Below are 18,998 nucleotides of genomic sequence, written 5' to 3' on the forward strand. Positions count from 1 at the left end.
TTATAGGAGTATATCACAGACTTTTGTGGCTGAGTCATCATCAATATATGCCATGCATAATTACTGTGTGCCATGGCAACTTTTTTTAAAACTGTCAAAATATGTCCAATATTTAACATATTATATTTAGTACCACCAGTATAGTATTCTTTCTCTTGAAGATTAAGTCATGATTTCATGCATTATTAAAGACTCTACTAGAACTAATTTCATCCACCAGGAAAACACATGGATGTCACTTTGAAAATCAAGTTTCAAAATTAGAAAACATTAAGATCAATGATAAAAAAATAAAAAAATTTACTGTCTTAAATCTAAAATCTTGTTTCAAAATTGACTCGTACAATGTCATGGTTGTATTCGTGGTCTGTTTATGGAAAATACATATTTACAGAATGCATTTTTCTGCTCTTATCGTTTATTTATATTACAGTATAATGTATCATTCATGTTGTGTATTTATGAAACAAAGTTACTCAGTGGTGACCTTTAGCCATGTGGGAATCTGATAACAGGCCTATGAGCTCACATGACTTACAGTATGAAAGATTACGTTTTTGAAAACGTGATCATATCAACATTCTTTGCTTGAAGAAACACACACAAATTCCACATTTCCGGAGTTGTTTAGATGTTATAGTGCTCCATTTGTCTGTGTCTCTATATTTGATTACAAAAAAAAAGGTTTAGCATCAGAATTCTTTTCAAAAGCACGTTTAGATTCCTGTGTCATTAATATTATCTGTTGACCTGAGAGATTATACAGTACATTGTCAACTGTTATATATTGAAATGTTGCACAAAACATGTAATTATTCTTTCTTCTAATATCTTTCTTGAATGTGGTTTATTCGAAGATAGTGTGGGTGTTAATTTGGGCTGGGCGAAATGACCAAAATCTTATATCACGATATGAGTAATTTTATATGATGATAACATTACCACGTTACAGTAAAAACAATTCTGTGAAAAAAATTTTTTTTTACAGTGCTGTGCAAAGGTTTTAGGCACTTGTGGAAAATTTTGCATAGTGAGGATGTCTTCAAAAATAATGACATAAATAGTTTTCATTTATCACTTAAAGTCCAGTAAACATAAAAATGCTAAATCAGTATTCGGTGTGACCACCTTTGCCTTTAAAACAGCACCAATTCTCCTAGGTACACCTGGACACAGTTTTCTTGGTTGTTGGCAGATAGGATGTTCCAACCTTCATGGCAAATTTGCCACAGTCCTTCTATCTATTTCGGCTGTCTAAATTGCTTCTGTCTCTCTATGTAATCTCAGACTGACTCGATGTTCAGTGGGGGGCTCTGTGGGGGCAAAGACATCTCTTGCAGGACTCCCTGTTCTTCTATTCTAATCTTTTCTATTTGCAAAAGTAATGTTTGGGAGTCTTAACATTTATATTTACTATTGACACACTAAAGCTGAAGATATAAATAACCATCTTAAGACAAATGCTTTTGTGAAACATCTTATGTGCCTAAGACTTTTGCACAGTACTGTATATTTTAAATAACCATATTGTGACACCTGTTTTGGGACAATCCAGTCAGTAATATAAATTATAATTGAAAATTACTTTCTCTTATATAATTTTCTTTATTTGGAACTTTACCAACATAGAGTAAAATAAAAAAAATAAAAACATTTAACTTGATTTAAATAACTTAGCATAATGCTAAATTTCGCATTATGCCACATTTCAGTCTGATATGTTGTTGACCAATATTATTATTATTGTAAAATTTCCTCAAGAAACTTCTCAAAACATTTCAACAAAGAAAATAATACATAAATAAAAAAAATATCCAATGAAAAGAAACACCTCCTGCAGGAAATATCCAAAATTATTTAAACACTTCTTGCAGAAAATAAATATCAAATAAATATAAACACTTCTTGCAAGTTTTTTTATTGTTGACAGAATTAATGAGGAGCACATCTTTTGGCTTTCATAATATTCTTTTTGTTTCATTATGAGATGGTAAAATAAATTGCTTTTATTACCATGATTGATTATCATCATGCGACAAAATTTGCTGATTAAATGTTTTTGCTCTGTGTCGGCTTTTGTGAACCCACATCACAGATGAGCATGTCAGATGAGAAGCATATTTAGCGCTTATGAAGTGCCAAACATGAGATGAACATTATTGAATTTAATTTGGCGGCCCGAAATTTGATAGATGTGCCCACATCGTGCACATGGATATTTACTAGAGTTGTCAGAATTAACGAGTTTAATGCATTAATTTTTCTTAATCATGATTAATGCATTTACCATTAATACAGCATAAACCAGCATAAACACTGATTGGAAGGGCGGAACCTTTGTAATGTGTCCATGAGGAGTCATTTCACTGACGCACACAAACACAACAGCGCTTCTGTGTCAGTGATAAAATGAGAGTGAAAAGACCTCTTAACGCTATTTGTTGTACAAAACAAGCCTAAATGGAACTTGTGATAGTATTTTTCAGCCTATGTAAGGTGCATTTTAATTACCACAGAAGCACATCAAGTTTTAACTATCACCAAAACGCATGTGGAGTTCAAAGCGGCACTTGATGCTGGCGCTGACACCCTGATGCGAACCATGAACATGGCTGCACACTTGCTGTAACAAAGTGGATAGCCACAGTCTACCGGCTGATTAATATTGTGGAGGATGAGAGTTTAAGAGATTTAATGTCTGTTGCAATGAAAATGCAACCTATGGGGACTAGTTCTTTCAGTTAGTCAAACTTCTACTTAGACTTTGGGAAATATTTAATTTTACTTGAACTGGAGCAATTTTAGTGCATTTCGATCATTTTACTGTGGAAGGCTTTGTTTGGAAATTGTTAATAAAGCATTGTATTATAACATATTGATTTTTTTTTTCTTTCCTAAGATGGAATTTTGACAGGAAAATAATTACATGTAGTGTCAAATATATAGTTCAGCACTTTCAAAATCTGCGATTAACTACAAAAAATTGTGATTAATCACGATTAAAAATTTTAATCGACTGACAGCAGTAATATTTACATATTGCGATACACATGATATAGCAAAATGTTTGTCGATTGACACTTTATATCTTCATGAAATATATCATCATATCACCCAGCCCTAGTGTTAAAGAATGGTAAAGTCTATGTGCTAAACTTTTTATCTGAATATGTATTGAATATAATACTTAATTACAAGCATTAAAGCCCTGCAGGATTTCTGAATTTAGATTTTGTTTAAATGTTTATATTTGTTTAAATATTCAGCTACTCTATCTCTGGTTATTCAGTGTGTGTTGATATCAGGCATGTGTTTGATCTACCATGTGTGTGGGTGTTTAGGGACCAGTCAAAGTGTTTTGTAGTTTAAATGTCAAATAATCACATATGCTGTTCAAATGAGATGGTGGTTTAACTGTAGGTAAGTATACACTCTCTCTCTCTCTCTCTCTCTCTCTCTCTCTCTCTCTCTCTCTCTCTCTCTCTCTCTCTCTCTCTCTCTCTCTCTCTCTTTTTCTCTCTCTCTTTCTCTCTCTCTTTCTCTCTCTCTCTCTCCAACTTCTCAGTATTGCTCTCCCAGAGATAACAGTATTACTGTAGACTGTAGTAAGTCATTCTTCTGTGTTCTTAATGTCTGTCCTTTTATTATTTTAAGAGCCACATTATTCAGTAAACAAGTCTGCGTATTTTCTTCATGCAAGGGGGGTTTGTGTTAGTATGTGTGAGTGTTGAATGGGCTCCAAGTTTTTAAGGGTGATCGAGGTTTAAGGGCACTGTTTTAAGTCTTTCTGTGGGATCAGAGAGTGGAGATGACTACTATTGTATAAATATCGTCGTCAGACAAACTTTCCAGGTAATGTTACCTGAGTTCAGTCTGGTAGATCAGGACCACGTTATACTCCTGGACTGATTGCAGATCATGTGTCACCCAGTTACGTAGCATTATCTGAATAAAGGAGGTTTCACTTGCTTGTTTAGATTCAATGAGGTACAGTACAGATTTAAATGAATAGTGCAGATGGTTTCCTTCTGTCTCATCTGAGCAGCTAAATAAGTCAAACAGGTGAGGAGAATAGAGCTAAAAGGGGCTGAAAGGAGTTAATTAAGGTCAAATAGAAGTGACTGGAGTTTAATTGCATTGATTAAAGCTGATTGGAGTGTAAAACTCCCATCATGTTTATTGTGCCTAAAAAGATGTCAAAGGAACAGCACTGCATTCGTGGAGAGAGTCAGACCAAATTTGTTCATGTATGTTGTACCGTGTGTATAGTGTGTGCTGACTGACTCGCTCTTGCACCCACAGTGCCCTCTCCTCACTGAGTCCAATGGATACATTTTTTGGCTTGCGGTTCCGACGGAAGGCCTGTGAGCCAGTCAGGCACAGACGCAGGCGCTCCAGCATGTCGGTTCCTGCGAGTAAAGCATGCCGGCGCTCCAGCGTGGGCCTGCCCTCGGCTGGTCTAGCTCAGAGACGCAGGTCCAGTGCTCAGCTGCACGGAGGCCTTCAAACCAGCCACATGCAGGCTGAGCTCTTACAGTGCAGAAGGGGACACTTTGCCAGGAGGAAGTCAAGTGGTACGACAGCTTGTCTGACCCCCCGGTTTTCTATCCGACGAAGACAGGCCGCCAAACACCGAAGCATTCATGCCCAGCTGCTGGGGCCATCACTGCTCCTGGCTAGCGTGGTGCAGATGAGTGAAGATCATGAAACAGATGACAAGAATGTAGAAGAATACTCCTCTATCTCCGATAGCGACTGCAGCCAGGAGGAGCAAGAGTCAGCAGAGATGGACTTGGAGTCTGATAAGCGTTTGACATGGTTGGCTGAGGGTATATTGGCGGGGGAAAGCATTCAGCCCCGCCCCCTGATCCGTGCACCGTGTTGCCTACGGCGAAACTCCTCACACCTACTTCCTGCTGAGGCAGTTTACCGAAGCCCAGCCTCTTATGGGCTGTACGGATGTTACCGTAGGACAAGTCAGGTACAGGGACTGTCTACTGTGAGTGGAGTGTGGGCAGGGAAGCGAGATTCAGTTGCCAGAGGACCGGTTGCACTGTACAGGAAGAGCTCCCCCTGTTGGCCAGATCTCACTCTTACACAGACACTGCAGGGAACTTTCTACAACCCTCAGACAGACACATGGAGTGGGTTCCTCTCGTATGTAGAGCCCTAACTACAGCTGTATGTATGTGTTTGTGTGTGTGATGGAGGTGCTTGGGATTTTTTTCACAGAAAGCTGTTTTTAAAATCTGGCTTTGTTATTGTGGAAGTGTGCATGTACTTATGTACGGTATGTGTCTCTCTTTTCAATTTTGATTCTACATATAATAATAAAAAGACAGCAATTTTTTTTTAGAAGTAATATACTGTGTGTGTGTGTGTATGTATGTATGTATGTATATAATTATTTAATTTTTATTTTTTATTTTTTTATTGATTATGACTATATAATTTAATGTATAATGTAACTGAGCTTAGTACTAGCTTTACATCATGCACTGCAACAGTACAGTATGTGCACTATATTTGTCACTGGTTAGGTGTTCTTAAAGTTTTGCTATTTTTTCTACTTGACAGTTAGCTATCTAAGTACTTATCTTGTATCGTTAGTTCCCTGCTAATGCCATTTCACACTTGCATATACTTTCTTTTGAGCTGTCAAAAACTTAAATGTGCATGCAAGAAATAGGACTGGTGGAGTTTGAGAGCAGTGAGATTATTCATTGCCATGAGTGCTTTCTCTCTTTCCCTCTTTTTTCTTTCTTTCTCCTTCATTTTTTTTAAAACTGTAATAGCTTCTCCATCCATCCCTCTTTGATGCTTTTTACAGTTGCCCATGTGACGCACACTCATAAACATGATGATTTTAATGTTTAGTTTGTTCCAGACAGACTTACTTAATCTGCATATGTATTTCCTTCTGTATGTGTATGTTTCTGGGCTGTACATTGAGTTTCTGTTTATACATTTTTTGCATGGTGTTGTTTTAGAGAACCTGTCCTTTATGTGTTTGTTTGTAGGAAGGCCATTGCCAAGTCTGGTCTCCAGCACCTCTCATCCCAGCCCAGTGCTTCAGTGGTGGCCAAGGGGGATACAGATAGAGAAATCCGCAGCACTGTGGATTGGAGTGTGAGTAACATAAACACAAGTAATCCAGAGTTCAAATCTCCATTGATTTGCACTGTTGATAATTAAACACGAGTTTCCCCTCTTATGATATATGTATTGATAAAAATTCTACTTTACATTTAGTTAGATACTTTGTGTTTATGTGAGGACAGGAATCGGCTCTGTATGGAGAGCACATCTGGTTTGAGACTAATGTCTCAGGGGACTTCTGTTACGTCGGAGAACAGCACTGTTACGCCAAGACCCTGGTGAGTGAGTGGGTTTGTGTTTAAAGGAATGTGTTTCGGGTGATCTGATCACATGTGGTCAGGCGAGACACATCACTGTTTACACCTGGTCGATTAAATGCGTCTCCTGTGACCACTTGTGTTCAGATTTGCAGGGGAGGGTCTCTGATTTCATAACGACATACATCCATCACTATGTCAGTTTGTTACTAACCGGCGTGCTGTTTATCTCAGATACAGTTGGAATTAAATCTAAGTACAAATGCAACATTTCGAGCAAAATTACTCGTTGTTTTAGTAGAGTTACCTGTATTAACCCGAGCTTCAGATGTGTGTGATTGTCATTTGTGTCACTGCATGTTGAAATCAGACACACTGAAGAAGATCCACGAAGTTCCTTTGCTTGTGTATGTATTTGCTTTTTCAAATTTACAGATCGGATGGTTATTTCCTTTTAAAGCCGCTTGTAACTGGCAATATTTGAACTCTTGTTTTAGCGGTTGATTGGCAGGTGAGAGGTGGTGATTCGCTGCTGTCTGGGACCCATTCAGGACAGATTAGCGTTTGCACCTCAAATACAATGTGGTCACATGCGTATTGTGGTTTTTATGATCCAATCACAAAACATTTTGCACTTTGTTTACACCTGTATTTAGCTCTGTCCAATTGTGATCAGATCACCTGAACTGCATCTTAATACAAGTTGAAAAGGGGGTCTTTATAAAAGCATTACAGATGGCAATGAAAGAGTAAAACAGCAGAAAGAAAGAGATGTGGAATGAGAGATTAAAAAATGAGTGAACAGAGGTGAGTAAAGATGGACAGAATAGAGGGACGAAGGTGGATTATGTGACAGATCAGAAAACATGTACCCGAGAGAAGAAAGCATTGGATATATAGAGAATCAGGAAGAGGGCGAGAAAGAGGATAGAAATCTCTCACCTTGCATCAAAGCTTACCTCTGCCCCCTGGAGGCTAGGGAACAGAATATACTGAATAGTTTGTGGACTTTCAAAGTTTAAAATCTTTTTGTAACCAATTAATTTGAGTCTGCTTTGTCCAGAAGGTGTATTTATCTTGCCTAAACTGGGCTCTGTGTCAAGACTGTAAAGGAAGTTCTTCTTCATTAAGTGGAGAGTCTAAATCATGTTTTCTCTTCCTCCTCCCTTTTCCTGTTTTCTTATCACAGCAAAAGTCTGTTGCTCGAAAAAAATGTGCCGCTTGCAAGATCATAGTTCACTCCATCTGCATCGAACAGCTGGAGAAGGTGAGTGTCGTTGCCAATGGCAACCTAAAGCTAGAGACATGATCTGACACTGCATCACAAACCATACATGTTCCTCCCTTCAGTTATTGGACTGGAAAGCTCCGCCTCAGGGGGAGGGGCTTGATGAGCTGCCTCTCAAAGACCCATCATTCAGAGTGAGAAACCCTCTAGCTTTCTCTCAGACTCGGCTGGGGCTAATGGATCACTCACACATTCTGATCTTAGCAGAGATTGATGACTGTCTGGCATGATCAAACTTTAACATATGCAGCCAAATAACAAAGCCCTGTTAACATCTTGAGCCACTTAGTGCTCAGTCTGTCCAGCCTATGATGATGATGCCCTTTATCTCTGTTTGATAACCAGATTTATAATTTTGTAGTTTAAAATGTAGATAAAACCAAACGCAGGGCTTAAATGTTACGGGTTTAACCTAATAATGAGGAAAGATTTTCTTGCCAGACACATTCTTTCTCTCACCAGTATCAAATCACTCTCATTTTGATTGGGCTATTATTTAAGTGATTTTTTTTTTTTTACATCTGGGTGGAGTTTTAGTTTTCCTCCTTGATGCACAGATTGCATATGTGCTGAATTTTGAATCTGGATGGTGTCCTAGACAGTTTATGTCAGGTATATGGGGCTGATTGTGGTGGAATGATGTTTGATCAGGGATGATTTTATTCATACAGTAATTCACACTAACCAGGCTAACAATTTCTAAGAAGAACTAGCACAACTAGAAGACGGACTGTAGGCAAATAGTACTTTTTGTTTGGCAGGATTCTCTCAATCCAGTTCAGTTCTGTCCTCATTGTTTCTTTCTCCAAATACGGTGCTCAATGGGAAATCTCCAAATCTGAAAATGTTTTCTTGGGAGCAATCAAACATTAAGTGTTTCTTCTTTTTGGTAAGCTATGTTTCATTTGAAGGTAAATGCTGATTAGCATTGTTGAAAATATGGTATTGTGTTTCAGATAAACTTTAGATGTAAACCGTCTTTCAGGGAGTCAGGATCTCGGAACATCCGGGAAGTAAGTTTCTTTCTTTTCTCTCCTTCTTGCTCTTTTTCTCTTTCCTCCACCCTTTCTTGTTTTAATTTCTTAATCTTTACTGTCACCCATTCTACCTTATTTTCCTAATCTGTAAAACGGATTTACTTACAAACCATTCAGAGTTCAAAATAAATAGCCAACAGCAGTGCTCTGACAGTCACTGTTACTTCTAAGTTTGATTTCCATATACTAAGCTGTTCATTTTACTTTTTTAAAGTTCAATTTTTGCTCTATTCAAAAATCTGAATGAGCCTCAGTTGATGCTGTTTGCTTGATTCTACTTTTATGTATTCTTGTTTCTTTCACATCCTTACCTTCTGTTTTCCTTTTACACTTTCCTTAAATCACTCTCACTCTTCTCCACATCCCACCATCGCTCTTTTCCTCCATGTCCTGCTCCTCTTTTTGCCCTCTGTCTTCCTGTCTCTCATCATGCCTTGATGGGTTAGTGCGCCTGGCGGCGCAGAGCTTTCAGAGGTCGCCATGCTCTTGAGCGAATGAGAGGTGCTGCAGCTCAATGTAGTGCACACACCTCTATTACACAGGTATCAGAAGCACACATTTACTTATTTATCTTAATGAGGAGTGTTTTTATATAAATGTTATAATAATTACTATAGACTCATCCAAAAAATTTAACCCTACCCCTAAAAAAACGTTTTTGCATTTTTAGAATTTATATATATATATATATATATATATATATATATATATATATATATATATATATATATATATATATATACACACTATATACACTACCGGTCAAAACTTTTGAAACACTTGACTGAAATGTTTCTCATGATCTTAAAAATCTTTTGATCTGAAGGCGTATGCTTAAATGTTTGAAATTATTTGGTAGACAAAAATATAATTGTGCCACCATATTAATTTATTTCATTATAAAACAAAAATGTTATTAAAAATTTTTTTTTTTTAAAATTGATGACTTGGACCAAATAATAAAGAAAAGCAGCCAATAAGTGCCCAACAGAGATGGGAACTCCTTCAATACTGTTTTAAAAGCATCCCAGGGTGATACCTCAAGAAGTTGATTGAGAAACTGTCAAGAGTACATGTCTGCAAATTCTAGGGAAAGGGTGACTACTTTGAAGTGTACATAATTATTAGGCAACTAAATTACAAAAAGAATTTCTCCCAACTCAATTGTTTATTCTCAATTTTTTAAGCGCAACAAATAAGTAACACAAAATGACAATTAAATAACATTTTTGGCCTTTCAGAAATATTCAGTGACCAATATAGCCACCCTTCTTTTCAATAACTGCCATGAGCCTTCCATCCATGGAGTCTGTCAGTTTCTTGATCTGTTCACAATCAATTTTCGCTGAAGCAGCAACCACAGCCTCCCAAATGCTATTCATAGAGGTGTATTGTCTTCCCTCACTGTAAATCTCACATTTGAGAAGGGCCCACAAGTTCTCAATAGGATTTAAGTCAGGTGAGGAAGGGGGCCAAGTCATTATTTGGACATCTTTGAGGCCTTTATGGCTAGCCAAGCAGTGGAGTACTTGGATGCATGTGATGGAGCATTGTCCATTGTACTTCTTCCTGTACCACTGCTTGAAGAAAGTACTTTCCAGAAACTGGCAGTAGGTTTGAGAGTTGAGTTTCAGTCCATCTTCAACTCAAAAAGGTCCAACTACCTCATCCTTAATGATAGCAGCACACACCAGTACCCCTCCTCCATCTTGCTGGTGCCTGACTCGAAGTGGTGCCCTGTGTCCATTAGTGATCCAGCCACGGGCCCATCCATCTGGTCCATCAAGGGTCACTCTCATTTCATCTGTCCATAAAACCTTTGAAAAAACTGTCTTCAGTTACTTCTTTGCCCAATCTTGACGCTTCAACTTGTGAATCTTATTCAGTGGTGGTCGTGTTTCAGCCTTCTTGACCTCGGCCATGTCTCTGAGCACATGACACCTTGTACTTCTGGACACTCCAGGTAGGTTGCAGTTCTGGAATATGGTGGCACTGGAGGATAATGGAATCCTGGTAGCTTCACGTTTAATTATTCTCAAGTCTTTTGCAGTTAATTTGCGCCTTTTCTTCACCATGCGTTTTTTGCGCCCCAGTTGACTATTCACAACAAAACGTTTGATTGTCCGGTGGTCACGCATCAATAGTTTAGCTATTTCAAGAGTGTTGCATCCATCTGAAAGGCATTTAAAAAATTTTTACTTTTCAGTGCCAGTTAAATCTCTTTTTTGGCCCATTTTACCTGAAGTAATGAAGCTGCCTAATAATTATGCACACCTTGCTATAAGGTGTTAGTCACTTTCGCCACACCCTCTCTCATTACACAAATACTGTATATATCACCTGAATATGATTGAATCCAATAAGCTTTCACGTTTATATGGTTTGGAATTGGAAAATTTGCATGGAAATAATGATTAGATCAGAATACTCACTTGCCTAATAATTGTGCACGCAGTTTAATAGTGCTGTCAGTCGATTACATTTATTAATCGCGATTAATTGCAGATTTGGAAAGAGCTGAAATTTTACACTATACTTCTATTCCTGTCAAAATGCATTAGGAAAGAAAACAAAACAGTATGTAACAATATAATGCTTTATTAACATTTTCCAAACAAAGCCTTCCACAGTAGTAAAATAGCACCAATTCAAGTAACATTAAACATTTACCAAATTCAAAGTGGGAGTTTGACTAATTGAAAGAACTTGTACCCTCATAGGTTGCATATTCATTGCAATGCAATCCGCCTTGTTACAGCAATTGTGAAGCAGCATTCATGATTCGCGTCAGGGTGTCAGCGCCGCTTTGAACTACATACTTTGAAAAGTACTTGCAGACAAAAATGTCTCATTCTGTGATTTTGTTATAGTTAAGACTCGGCATGCTTTTGTGGTAATTAAAATGCATCTTACTTAGGCTGAAAAATACTTGATTTCCCATCTGGGCTTATTTTGTACAGCAAATAGCATCAAGCCTCCTTTCTAAATAATTTCACTGGCATGGCTGTTGTGTGTGTTTGTGGTGTGTGCGTCAGTATAATGATTCCATGCGGACACATCGCAATGGTTCCGCCTTTCTAACCACTGTTTAATGCTGGTTTATGCTGTATTAACAGTAAATGATTTAATCGCAATGAACAAAAATGAACACGTTAAACCTTTAAAATTAATTGCACGTGTTAACGCATTAATTTTGTCAGCTGTAATATATACACCGATCAGCCACAACATTAAATCCACCTGCCTAATATTGTGTAGGTCCCTTTCGTGCTGCCAAAACAGTGCCAACCTGCATCTCAGAACATTCTGAGATGCTGTTCTTCTCACCACAATTATACAGAGCGGTTATCTGAGTTACCATAGACTTTGTCAATTCGAACCATTCTTGCCATTCCCTGTTGACCTCTCTCATCAACAAGGCGTTTCCATCTGCAGAACTGTCCCTCACTGGATGTTTTTTGTTTTTGGCACCATTCTGAGTAAATTCTAGAGACTGTTGTGCGTGAAAATCTCAGGAGATCAGCAGTTACAGAAATACTCAAACCAGCCCGTCTGGCACCAACAATCATCCATGCGATTATCTAATCAGCCAATCATGTGGCAGCAGTGCAGTGCATAAAATCTTGCAGATATGGGTCAGGAGCTTTAGTTAATGTTCACATCAACTATCAGAATGGGGAAAAATTTTATCTCAGTGATTTGGACCATGGCATGATTGTTGGTGCCAGATGGGTTGGTTTGAGTATTTCTGTAACTGCTGATCTGTTGGGATTTTCACACACAACAGTCTCTAGAATTTACTCAGAATGGTGCCAAAAACATCCAGTGAGCAGCAGTTCTGTGGACGGAAACGCCTTGTTGATGAGAGAAGTCAACAGAGAATGGCCAGACTGGTTTTAACTGACAAAGTCTACAGTAACTCAGATAACCGCTCTGTACAATTGTGGTGAGAAGTATAGCATCTCAGAATGTGATTCTGAGATGTGGGTTGGCGCTGTTTTGGCGGCACGAGGGGGACCTACACAATATTAGGCAGATGGTTTTAATGTTGTGGTTGATTGGTGTGTATATATATATATATATATATATATATATATATATATATATATATATATATATATATATATATATATATAAACACACACACACACACAGTATGAATCTTTTTTCCTAATGATGGCATGGAGGTTTTGTCTTGCACTTAAAACACACCACTCTAGAAGTGTTCTTTTCTCTGTTTTCTGGTCCCTGTTCTACTGTCTACTCCTGTTTGTCTCTCAAACCATCCCTGCTCCATCTCCCAAACATATGCCAAATGCTGCTAAACTGTTTTTGGGCTTATCACAGACTGCAATATTCTATGAATGGGAGAGCTATATAAAATATTGTATCTTATTCTTATGGCAGCCTGCAATAGTGCGACACCACTGGGTCCATCGGAGAAGACAAGAGGGCAAATGCAAACAGTGTGGAAAGGTGGGTATAATGGGCCTCAAAAAGAGTGTTTAGAGATAAAACATTATAAATATTACTTGTATCACATTACGAAAGGCTAATGGCTGAATTCTAAAGCTTACAAAGTACGTATGTCTGCCTGCAGGGGTTTCAGCAGAAGTTTGCCTTTCACAGTAAAGAGATTGTAGCCATTAGCTGCTCCTGGTGCAAACAAGCAGTAAGTCTCACAGCCTCTATGTGTTAGTGTGTTAGTCAGTATTGTACAGCATGTAAATTTGTGTGTCTGTGTGTAACCGCTCTATCTCTCTCTCTCTCTGTCTGTGAACAGTATCATAATAAGGTGGCATGCTTTATGCTTCAGCAAATAGAAGAACCATGTTCATTAGGAGCACATGCCGCCGTTATAGTACCTCCTACCTGGATCATACGGGTTCGCCGACCTCAGGTATATTCACACTACACCCTGTTACTTCTCTAGCTTTGTAGCAGTATGCAGTAATGCTTGATTTCTTCACATTTTATGGGAAATATCAACAAGCTGTGTTTTATATAAAAATTAAATTGGGTGTGTCTGTAAATTATTGATCAGTGCTGTCAGCATCTATGGATGAATTAAATGCTAAATGCCAGATGTGCTCAACCTTATTCAGGCCAATACAAGCAGTAAGATATTATGGTAACAAAAGTGAAACATTTCATTTCTTTCCCCAAAAAACTGCATCATAGTTTTACTTGCTTTCTCAAAACTATTTAAGAAATGTTCTGCACTGCTATACTATACTATGCTTAGAAATGTTTTTGTCTGTCCTTGAATTTTCAATCATGCAGAATTTTTAATACATACTGGATGAAAAGCTGCTCTGAGCACAAAATTTGAATAAATAAAAAGTTTAAAATCAGGCAGCTGTTCTGTGTTCAACTGCTCAGAAAGAAAGAAAAATGAGTTCAGCCACTGGTAGCATTCCCATGTGTTTTAAATCAATTTTATTGAGGAGCGGCTCTGTAAAAATTTTGTTTTGCTGTTTTTCAATCTTAGTCATCACTAAAGTCAAGCAAAAAGAAGAAACGGACGTCCTTCAAACGCAAATCCAGCAAAAAGGGAGCAGAGGTATGAGTAAAAAAAAAAAAAAGCAATGATCTTTGTGGTTCCACAGGATGACACCTGCTTTAGTGTGCATACTTTATCTTCACCCCAACACACTCTCTCTCTCTCTTTGTTTACAGGAGGCTCGATGGAAGCCCTTTATTGTGAGGCCTATTCCTTCTCAGCTCATGAAGCCACTGCTGGTGTTTGTAAACCCAAAGAGTGGAGGAAACCAGGTCTGATGATAATAATGATGGTGATGCTATCAGATCAGTCTGACTGTGTGAAGGTGACGTGTATGAAGTGCGCTGGTTTCAATCACAGTGTGTTCCTCCTCCTCTTTCTCTCTCTATCTTAGGGAGCTAAAATCATTCAGTCCTTCCTGTGGTATCTAAACCCTCGGCAGGTCTTTGATCTCAGTCAGGGGGGTCCTCAGGAGGGGTCAGTACCTGCATTTGGAAGCCTTTAAAAGAACAATAGTAAACTCTGCTGTCAGTATGGCATTTTTATATTTACATACAGTATGTATATGTTTATGGGTCTTTTTTAGGTTGGAGATGTATCGCAAAGTACACAACTTGCGAATCCTGGCCTGTGGTGGGGATGGCACGGTTAGTGTGTGTATATATGTGTATATAACAATAATCTGCGAAGAAATAGAGATAGAAATGTAGACGTTAGGTGAGGTGAGCATATGTAATAATTATAAAGCCCTCCAGCAGGGGGCAGCCCTGCATTCTTATCTACCTGCCTGTGAGCTGAGCAAGAGATGATTCTCCTGAGTCTGATTCTTCTGAGGAGTTTTCTGACATGAAATGATGATGTGTGTGTGTCCTGATTTTCCCTATAATGTCACGTCTCTGTAATCCGTCTGTGTGAGTAATTAAGAGCATTAAAGTGTGAATCTAACCACAGTCATACTTCACACCATGACTTTGATCCATGAGGGAAAAGTTCAGGAATAATGCCATAAGCCCAACGGAAATAAGGAGTCTAAATCCACCCATCCCATCACTCCGACGATGACCCGCTGAGCAGCTGAATTGCACTTTTCTGCAGTTTTGAGGAAAATGCTCTACAGATTCATATTCTCTCATGTTTTTGTGAGGTTCTCTGTACTCTCTGCACTGTATTGGATGTGATTTTACAAAACAAGTTATCTATCTCTTTAACTAGTTTGTTCTTTAGGTATTACTCTCTCTCTGTCACATGAACAAACATTCATGTTAAATGATGCTTTGTCTCAGGTGGGCTGGATCTTGTCCACTCTTGATCAGCTGCAGCTTAATCCTTCGCCTGCTGTGGCAGTACTTCCTCTGGGCACAGGAAATGACCTTGCTAGAACGCTAAACTGGGGTGGGGTGAGTGAAATTTCTGTCAAGAAAGATAGATATGCAAATACAGGCACATTTACCCCAAACACCCATGAGAACAGTTTTACCAAGCTATGTTTTTAGCCAGTCTGTTTTTGACTCCGTTTTCAGTTTCCTAACATCAGCGTTTTCCAAAGTATATGGTTATGAAGAGCATTTTCGAAAGTCTCTGTTTTCGGAGGAAAACGCTGTTCTAATGTTGATGAGAGGCATAAACGTAGCAAAATCAATGCATTTTGAAACTAAAAACATGTTGGATGTAATGCTATGCTATGGATACTCAATGTATCCATAGCATAGTTTGCTGATATGGTTTTTTTATACAACCAAACATACTAAGTTTGTGTGTGTGTGTGTGTGTGTGTGTGTGTGTGTGTGTGTGTGTGTGTGTGTGTGTGTAGGGTTACACAGATGAACCTCTGAGTAAAATTCTGTCTCACGTTGAGGATGGAAACATTGTTCAGCTGGATCGATGGAATCTCATTGTGAAGCCCAACCCAGATGCGGGCCCAGAAGAAAGAGACGAGCAGGTGACGGACAAGGTAAAAGCTCTGGACCCCTCCACTCTCCTTGTGCTTTGCTGTTTTACACACAGTCAAAAGCAGCTGTTTCGTCTGGATCAGCAGCTGAAGTGTGATAATCAGATTTATCTCTGTTCCACAGCTTCCCCTAGATGTCTTCAATAATTATTTCAGCCTTGGTTTTGATGCTCACGTGACTCTAGAGTTCCACGAGTCTCGAGGTTGGTGCAAAGGCATTATTCTATTATTTTACAAAATGTGACTGTATATTAGACTTTACAGTAAAATCTTGTGTGCATGTTTGTTGCTTCTGTCTTGAAAGGTTCTTTCTGGGTACTGTATGTCTGATAAGAATAAGTGCTCATTGAGATTAATTAGGTCTCTCTCTCTCCTCAGAGGCCAACCCTGAGAAATTTAACAGCCGATTCAGAAACAAAATGTTCTATGCAGGGGTAAATGAGAAACACACATTCTCATGCTCAAATGGCCATGTTCTCAGATGATTTAATGATTTTATTTAATATTTCCAATCTCCTGTTTTAATTGAAACATAATAATGTCAATGGAATGGCAGTAATGATGATAATTATGATGATATGCATAATGAATTTTCTTTTTAATACAGACAGCGTTTTCTGATTTCTTGATGGGCAGTTCCAAAGACCTGGCCAAACACATCAAAGTGGTGGTATGTACTGAGTTTATTTAAACAAAGACCTTTTTGTGCAGAGCAAGAGAGAAAATGGAATTCATGCATGGAAATCTGTGTGTTTTGAAATGCTAATCAAGACGCTTTGGATTTAGGTCTCTGAAGTATTTTCATGTTTGTTTATGCATTTCTTCCTCTTGGGCGTTAAGCACCGAGAGATCAAGTGTCTACTGCAGAGTTGAAACTTTTTCCTGCTGACTGTTTTATTTTTCTAGAAGCTTAATGTGATAGTTTACCCAAAACTGAAAAGTCTCTCATTATTTACTCATGCCATCCCAGATGTGTTTGACTTACTTTTTTCTGCTGAACACAAACGAAGATTTTTAGAAAAATATCTAAACTCTCTAGGTCCATACAATGCAAGTGAATGGTGGCCAGAACTTTGAAGGTCCAAAAAGCTTATAAAGCCAGCATAAAAGTAATCCATATGACTACAGGGGTTAAATCCATATCTTCAGAAGCGATATGATACGTGCGGGTGAGAAGCAGATTGATATTTAAGCCCTTTTTTTTTTCTTTTTTTTTTACTATAAATCTTTTCTTTTTGTTTTTGGCGATTCACATTCTTTGTGAATATAGTAAAAATTGACTTAAATATTGATCTGTTTCTCACCCACACCTATCATATCGCTTCTGAAGATATGGATTTTACCACTGGAGTCAAATGGATTACTTTTATTTAGCCTTTATGTGCTTTTTGGAGCTTTAACGTTTTGGCCACCATTCACTTGCATTGTATGGACCTACAGAGCAGAGATATTCTTCTAAAAATCTTTGTTTGTGTTCTGCAGAAGAAAGTAAGTCAAACACATCTGGGATGGCATGAGGATGATTAAACAATAAGAGAATTTTCATTTTTGGGTGAACTATCCCTTTTAAATTTCAAATTTTGATTTGTACTGCTTTTCTATCTCTGTTGTTCTCTATAGTGTGATGGGACAGATTTGACCTCTAAGGTCCAGGATTTAAAGCTGCAGTGCTTGGTCTTCCTCAATATCCCCAGGTAACACACAGACACTATCCACCTGTAATATTGATATATTCTTATATCTCTCCCTTTCTCTAGGTTTCCTCCTTTTTCTGTCAAGAAAACTTTTTCTTAGAACTTCTCAATTTGTTACTCTGCTCCAGATATGTCTGTGTAAAATGTTTGTATGTTTGTGTTTTAATGTTTATTGCAGGTATTGTGCAGGCACTATGCCATGGGGCAATCCAAGTGAGCATCATGACTTTGAGCCTCAGCGTCATGACGATGGCTGCATTGAGGTCATTGGATTCACGATGACATCACTGGTATGTCTTACCACATTTCATAAAAATTAAGTGACCTAACATCAGGAATAGGTCTTTTAGTGTGAAATTGGTGAATTTAAACTATTCTTATTGTTTCTGTAGGCCACACTGCAGGTTGGAGGTCACGGTGAGAGGTTAAATCAGTGTCGTGAAGTCACACTTACCACCTTTAAGTCGATCCCAATGCAGGTGGATGGAGAACCTTGCAAACTAGCACCATCTGTCATTCACATCTCTCTTCGAAACCAAGCCAACATGGTGCAGAAAACCAAGAGACACACATCTATACCACTGCTCAATGAGTAAGTGCAACATGCACACATTTGTGAGAACACACTCATTCTTAAGGCCTGTTCACACCAATTTGTGATGATTTTGCAAGACGAATTTCCAACAAAAGATCTATTCACACAGAGAATGTAAAAAATGAAACGAAAAAATCTTTCACCCCCTGTACAGTAGGTGGTGCTGTTGCTGTTCAACAAACATTTACACCAATCTCCTGCGATGCCCAGCTATCAATGCTAGAGATTAATATATTAAACGTGGTTATTTACCTAGTTTGGCATAACTGTTTCTTTATGTTCTTTCCATGGTGTTGACGCATCTTGAGAAGTATATAATCTGTGTATTTTTATGCGAATGTTAAGAGTAAAGAGTGCTGTTACATATTTATTTGCACATGTAATTTGCTATGAGTATATTCCAGACGGACTCCCGAACAATATTCTCTTTTTATAATGTCTGGATTAATGCCTGGATAATATAATACAAGGTACAGCATTATAAATACAATTTGAATGATGTTCATTAAGAATAATAGGTATAGTTTAATATATGATGCATAATATTAAAAACAATATAAAAGAAAACACTGTCTCA

At 38.1% G+C, this 18,998-nt stretch overlaps 1 protein-coding gene across 11 annotated transcripts in view; it reads left to right on the plus strand.

The window, feature by feature from the left end:
• Nucleotides 1-18,998, plus strand: part of LOC127416662 (diacylglycerol kinase zeta-like) — a 173,773-nt gene that overhangs the window by 107,461 nt on the left and 47,314 nt on the right. For 7 of the 11 annotated variants that reach the window (XR_007893159.1, XR_007893162.1, XM_051656161.1 and 4 more), the window contains exons 2-22: nucleotides 4,303-5,157; nucleotides 6,021-6,129; nucleotides 6,282-6,377; nucleotides 7,546-7,623; nucleotides 7,707-7,778; nucleotides 8,601-8,657; nucleotides 13,089-13,157; nucleotides 13,282-13,353; nucleotides 13,465-13,581; nucleotides 14,173-14,244; nucleotides 14,361-14,456; nucleotides 14,579-14,661; nucleotides 14,771-14,831; nucleotides 15,468-15,581; nucleotides 15,995-16,135; nucleotides 16,257-16,335; nucleotides 16,511-16,566; nucleotides 16,740-16,802; nucleotides 17,753-17,826; nucleotides 18,005-18,116; nucleotides 18,219-18,418. Coding sequence is in view for 9 of the 11 variants with exons in the window: in XM_051656161.1 (XP_051512121.1) it covers nucleotides 4,303-5,157; nucleotides 6,021-6,129; nucleotides 6,282-6,377; nucleotides 7,546-7,623; nucleotides 7,707-7,778; nucleotides 8,601-8,657; nucleotides 13,089-13,157; nucleotides 13,282-13,353; nucleotides 13,465-13,581; nucleotides 14,173-14,244; nucleotides 14,361-14,456; nucleotides 14,579-14,661; nucleotides 14,771-14,831; nucleotides 15,468-15,581; nucleotides 15,995-16,135; nucleotides 16,257-16,335; nucleotides 16,511-16,566; nucleotides 16,740-16,802; nucleotides 17,753-17,826; nucleotides 18,005-18,116; nucleotides 18,219-18,418 (2,676 nt within the window). In the remaining 2 variants the exon portion in view is untranslated. The remainder of the gene's footprint in view (nucleotides 1-4,302; nucleotides 5,158-6,020; nucleotides 6,130-6,281; nucleotides 6,378-7,545; nucleotides 7,624-7,706; nucleotides 7,779-8,600; nucleotides 8,658-13,088; nucleotides 13,158-13,281; nucleotides 13,354-13,464; nucleotides 13,582-14,172; nucleotides 14,245-14,360; nucleotides 14,457-14,578; nucleotides 14,662-14,770; nucleotides 14,832-15,467; nucleotides 15,582-15,994; nucleotides 16,136-16,256; nucleotides 16,336-16,510; nucleotides 16,567-16,739; nucleotides 16,803-17,752; nucleotides 17,827-18,004; nucleotides 18,117-18,218; nucleotides 18,419-18,998) is intronic. The other 4 variants (XM_051656204.1, XM_051656209.1, XM_051656189.1 and 1 more) reach the window with 3 other exon arrangements.

This window comes from Myxocyprinus asiaticus, chromosome 2 (genome assembly GCF_019703515.2).
Source record: "Myxocyprinus asiaticus isolate MX2 ecotype Aquarium Trade chromosome 2, UBuf_Myxa_2, whole genome shotgun sequence".
Lineage (NCBI taxonomy): Eukaryota > Metazoa > Chordata > Actinopteri > Cypriniformes > Catostomidae > Myxocyprinus > Myxocyprinus asiaticus.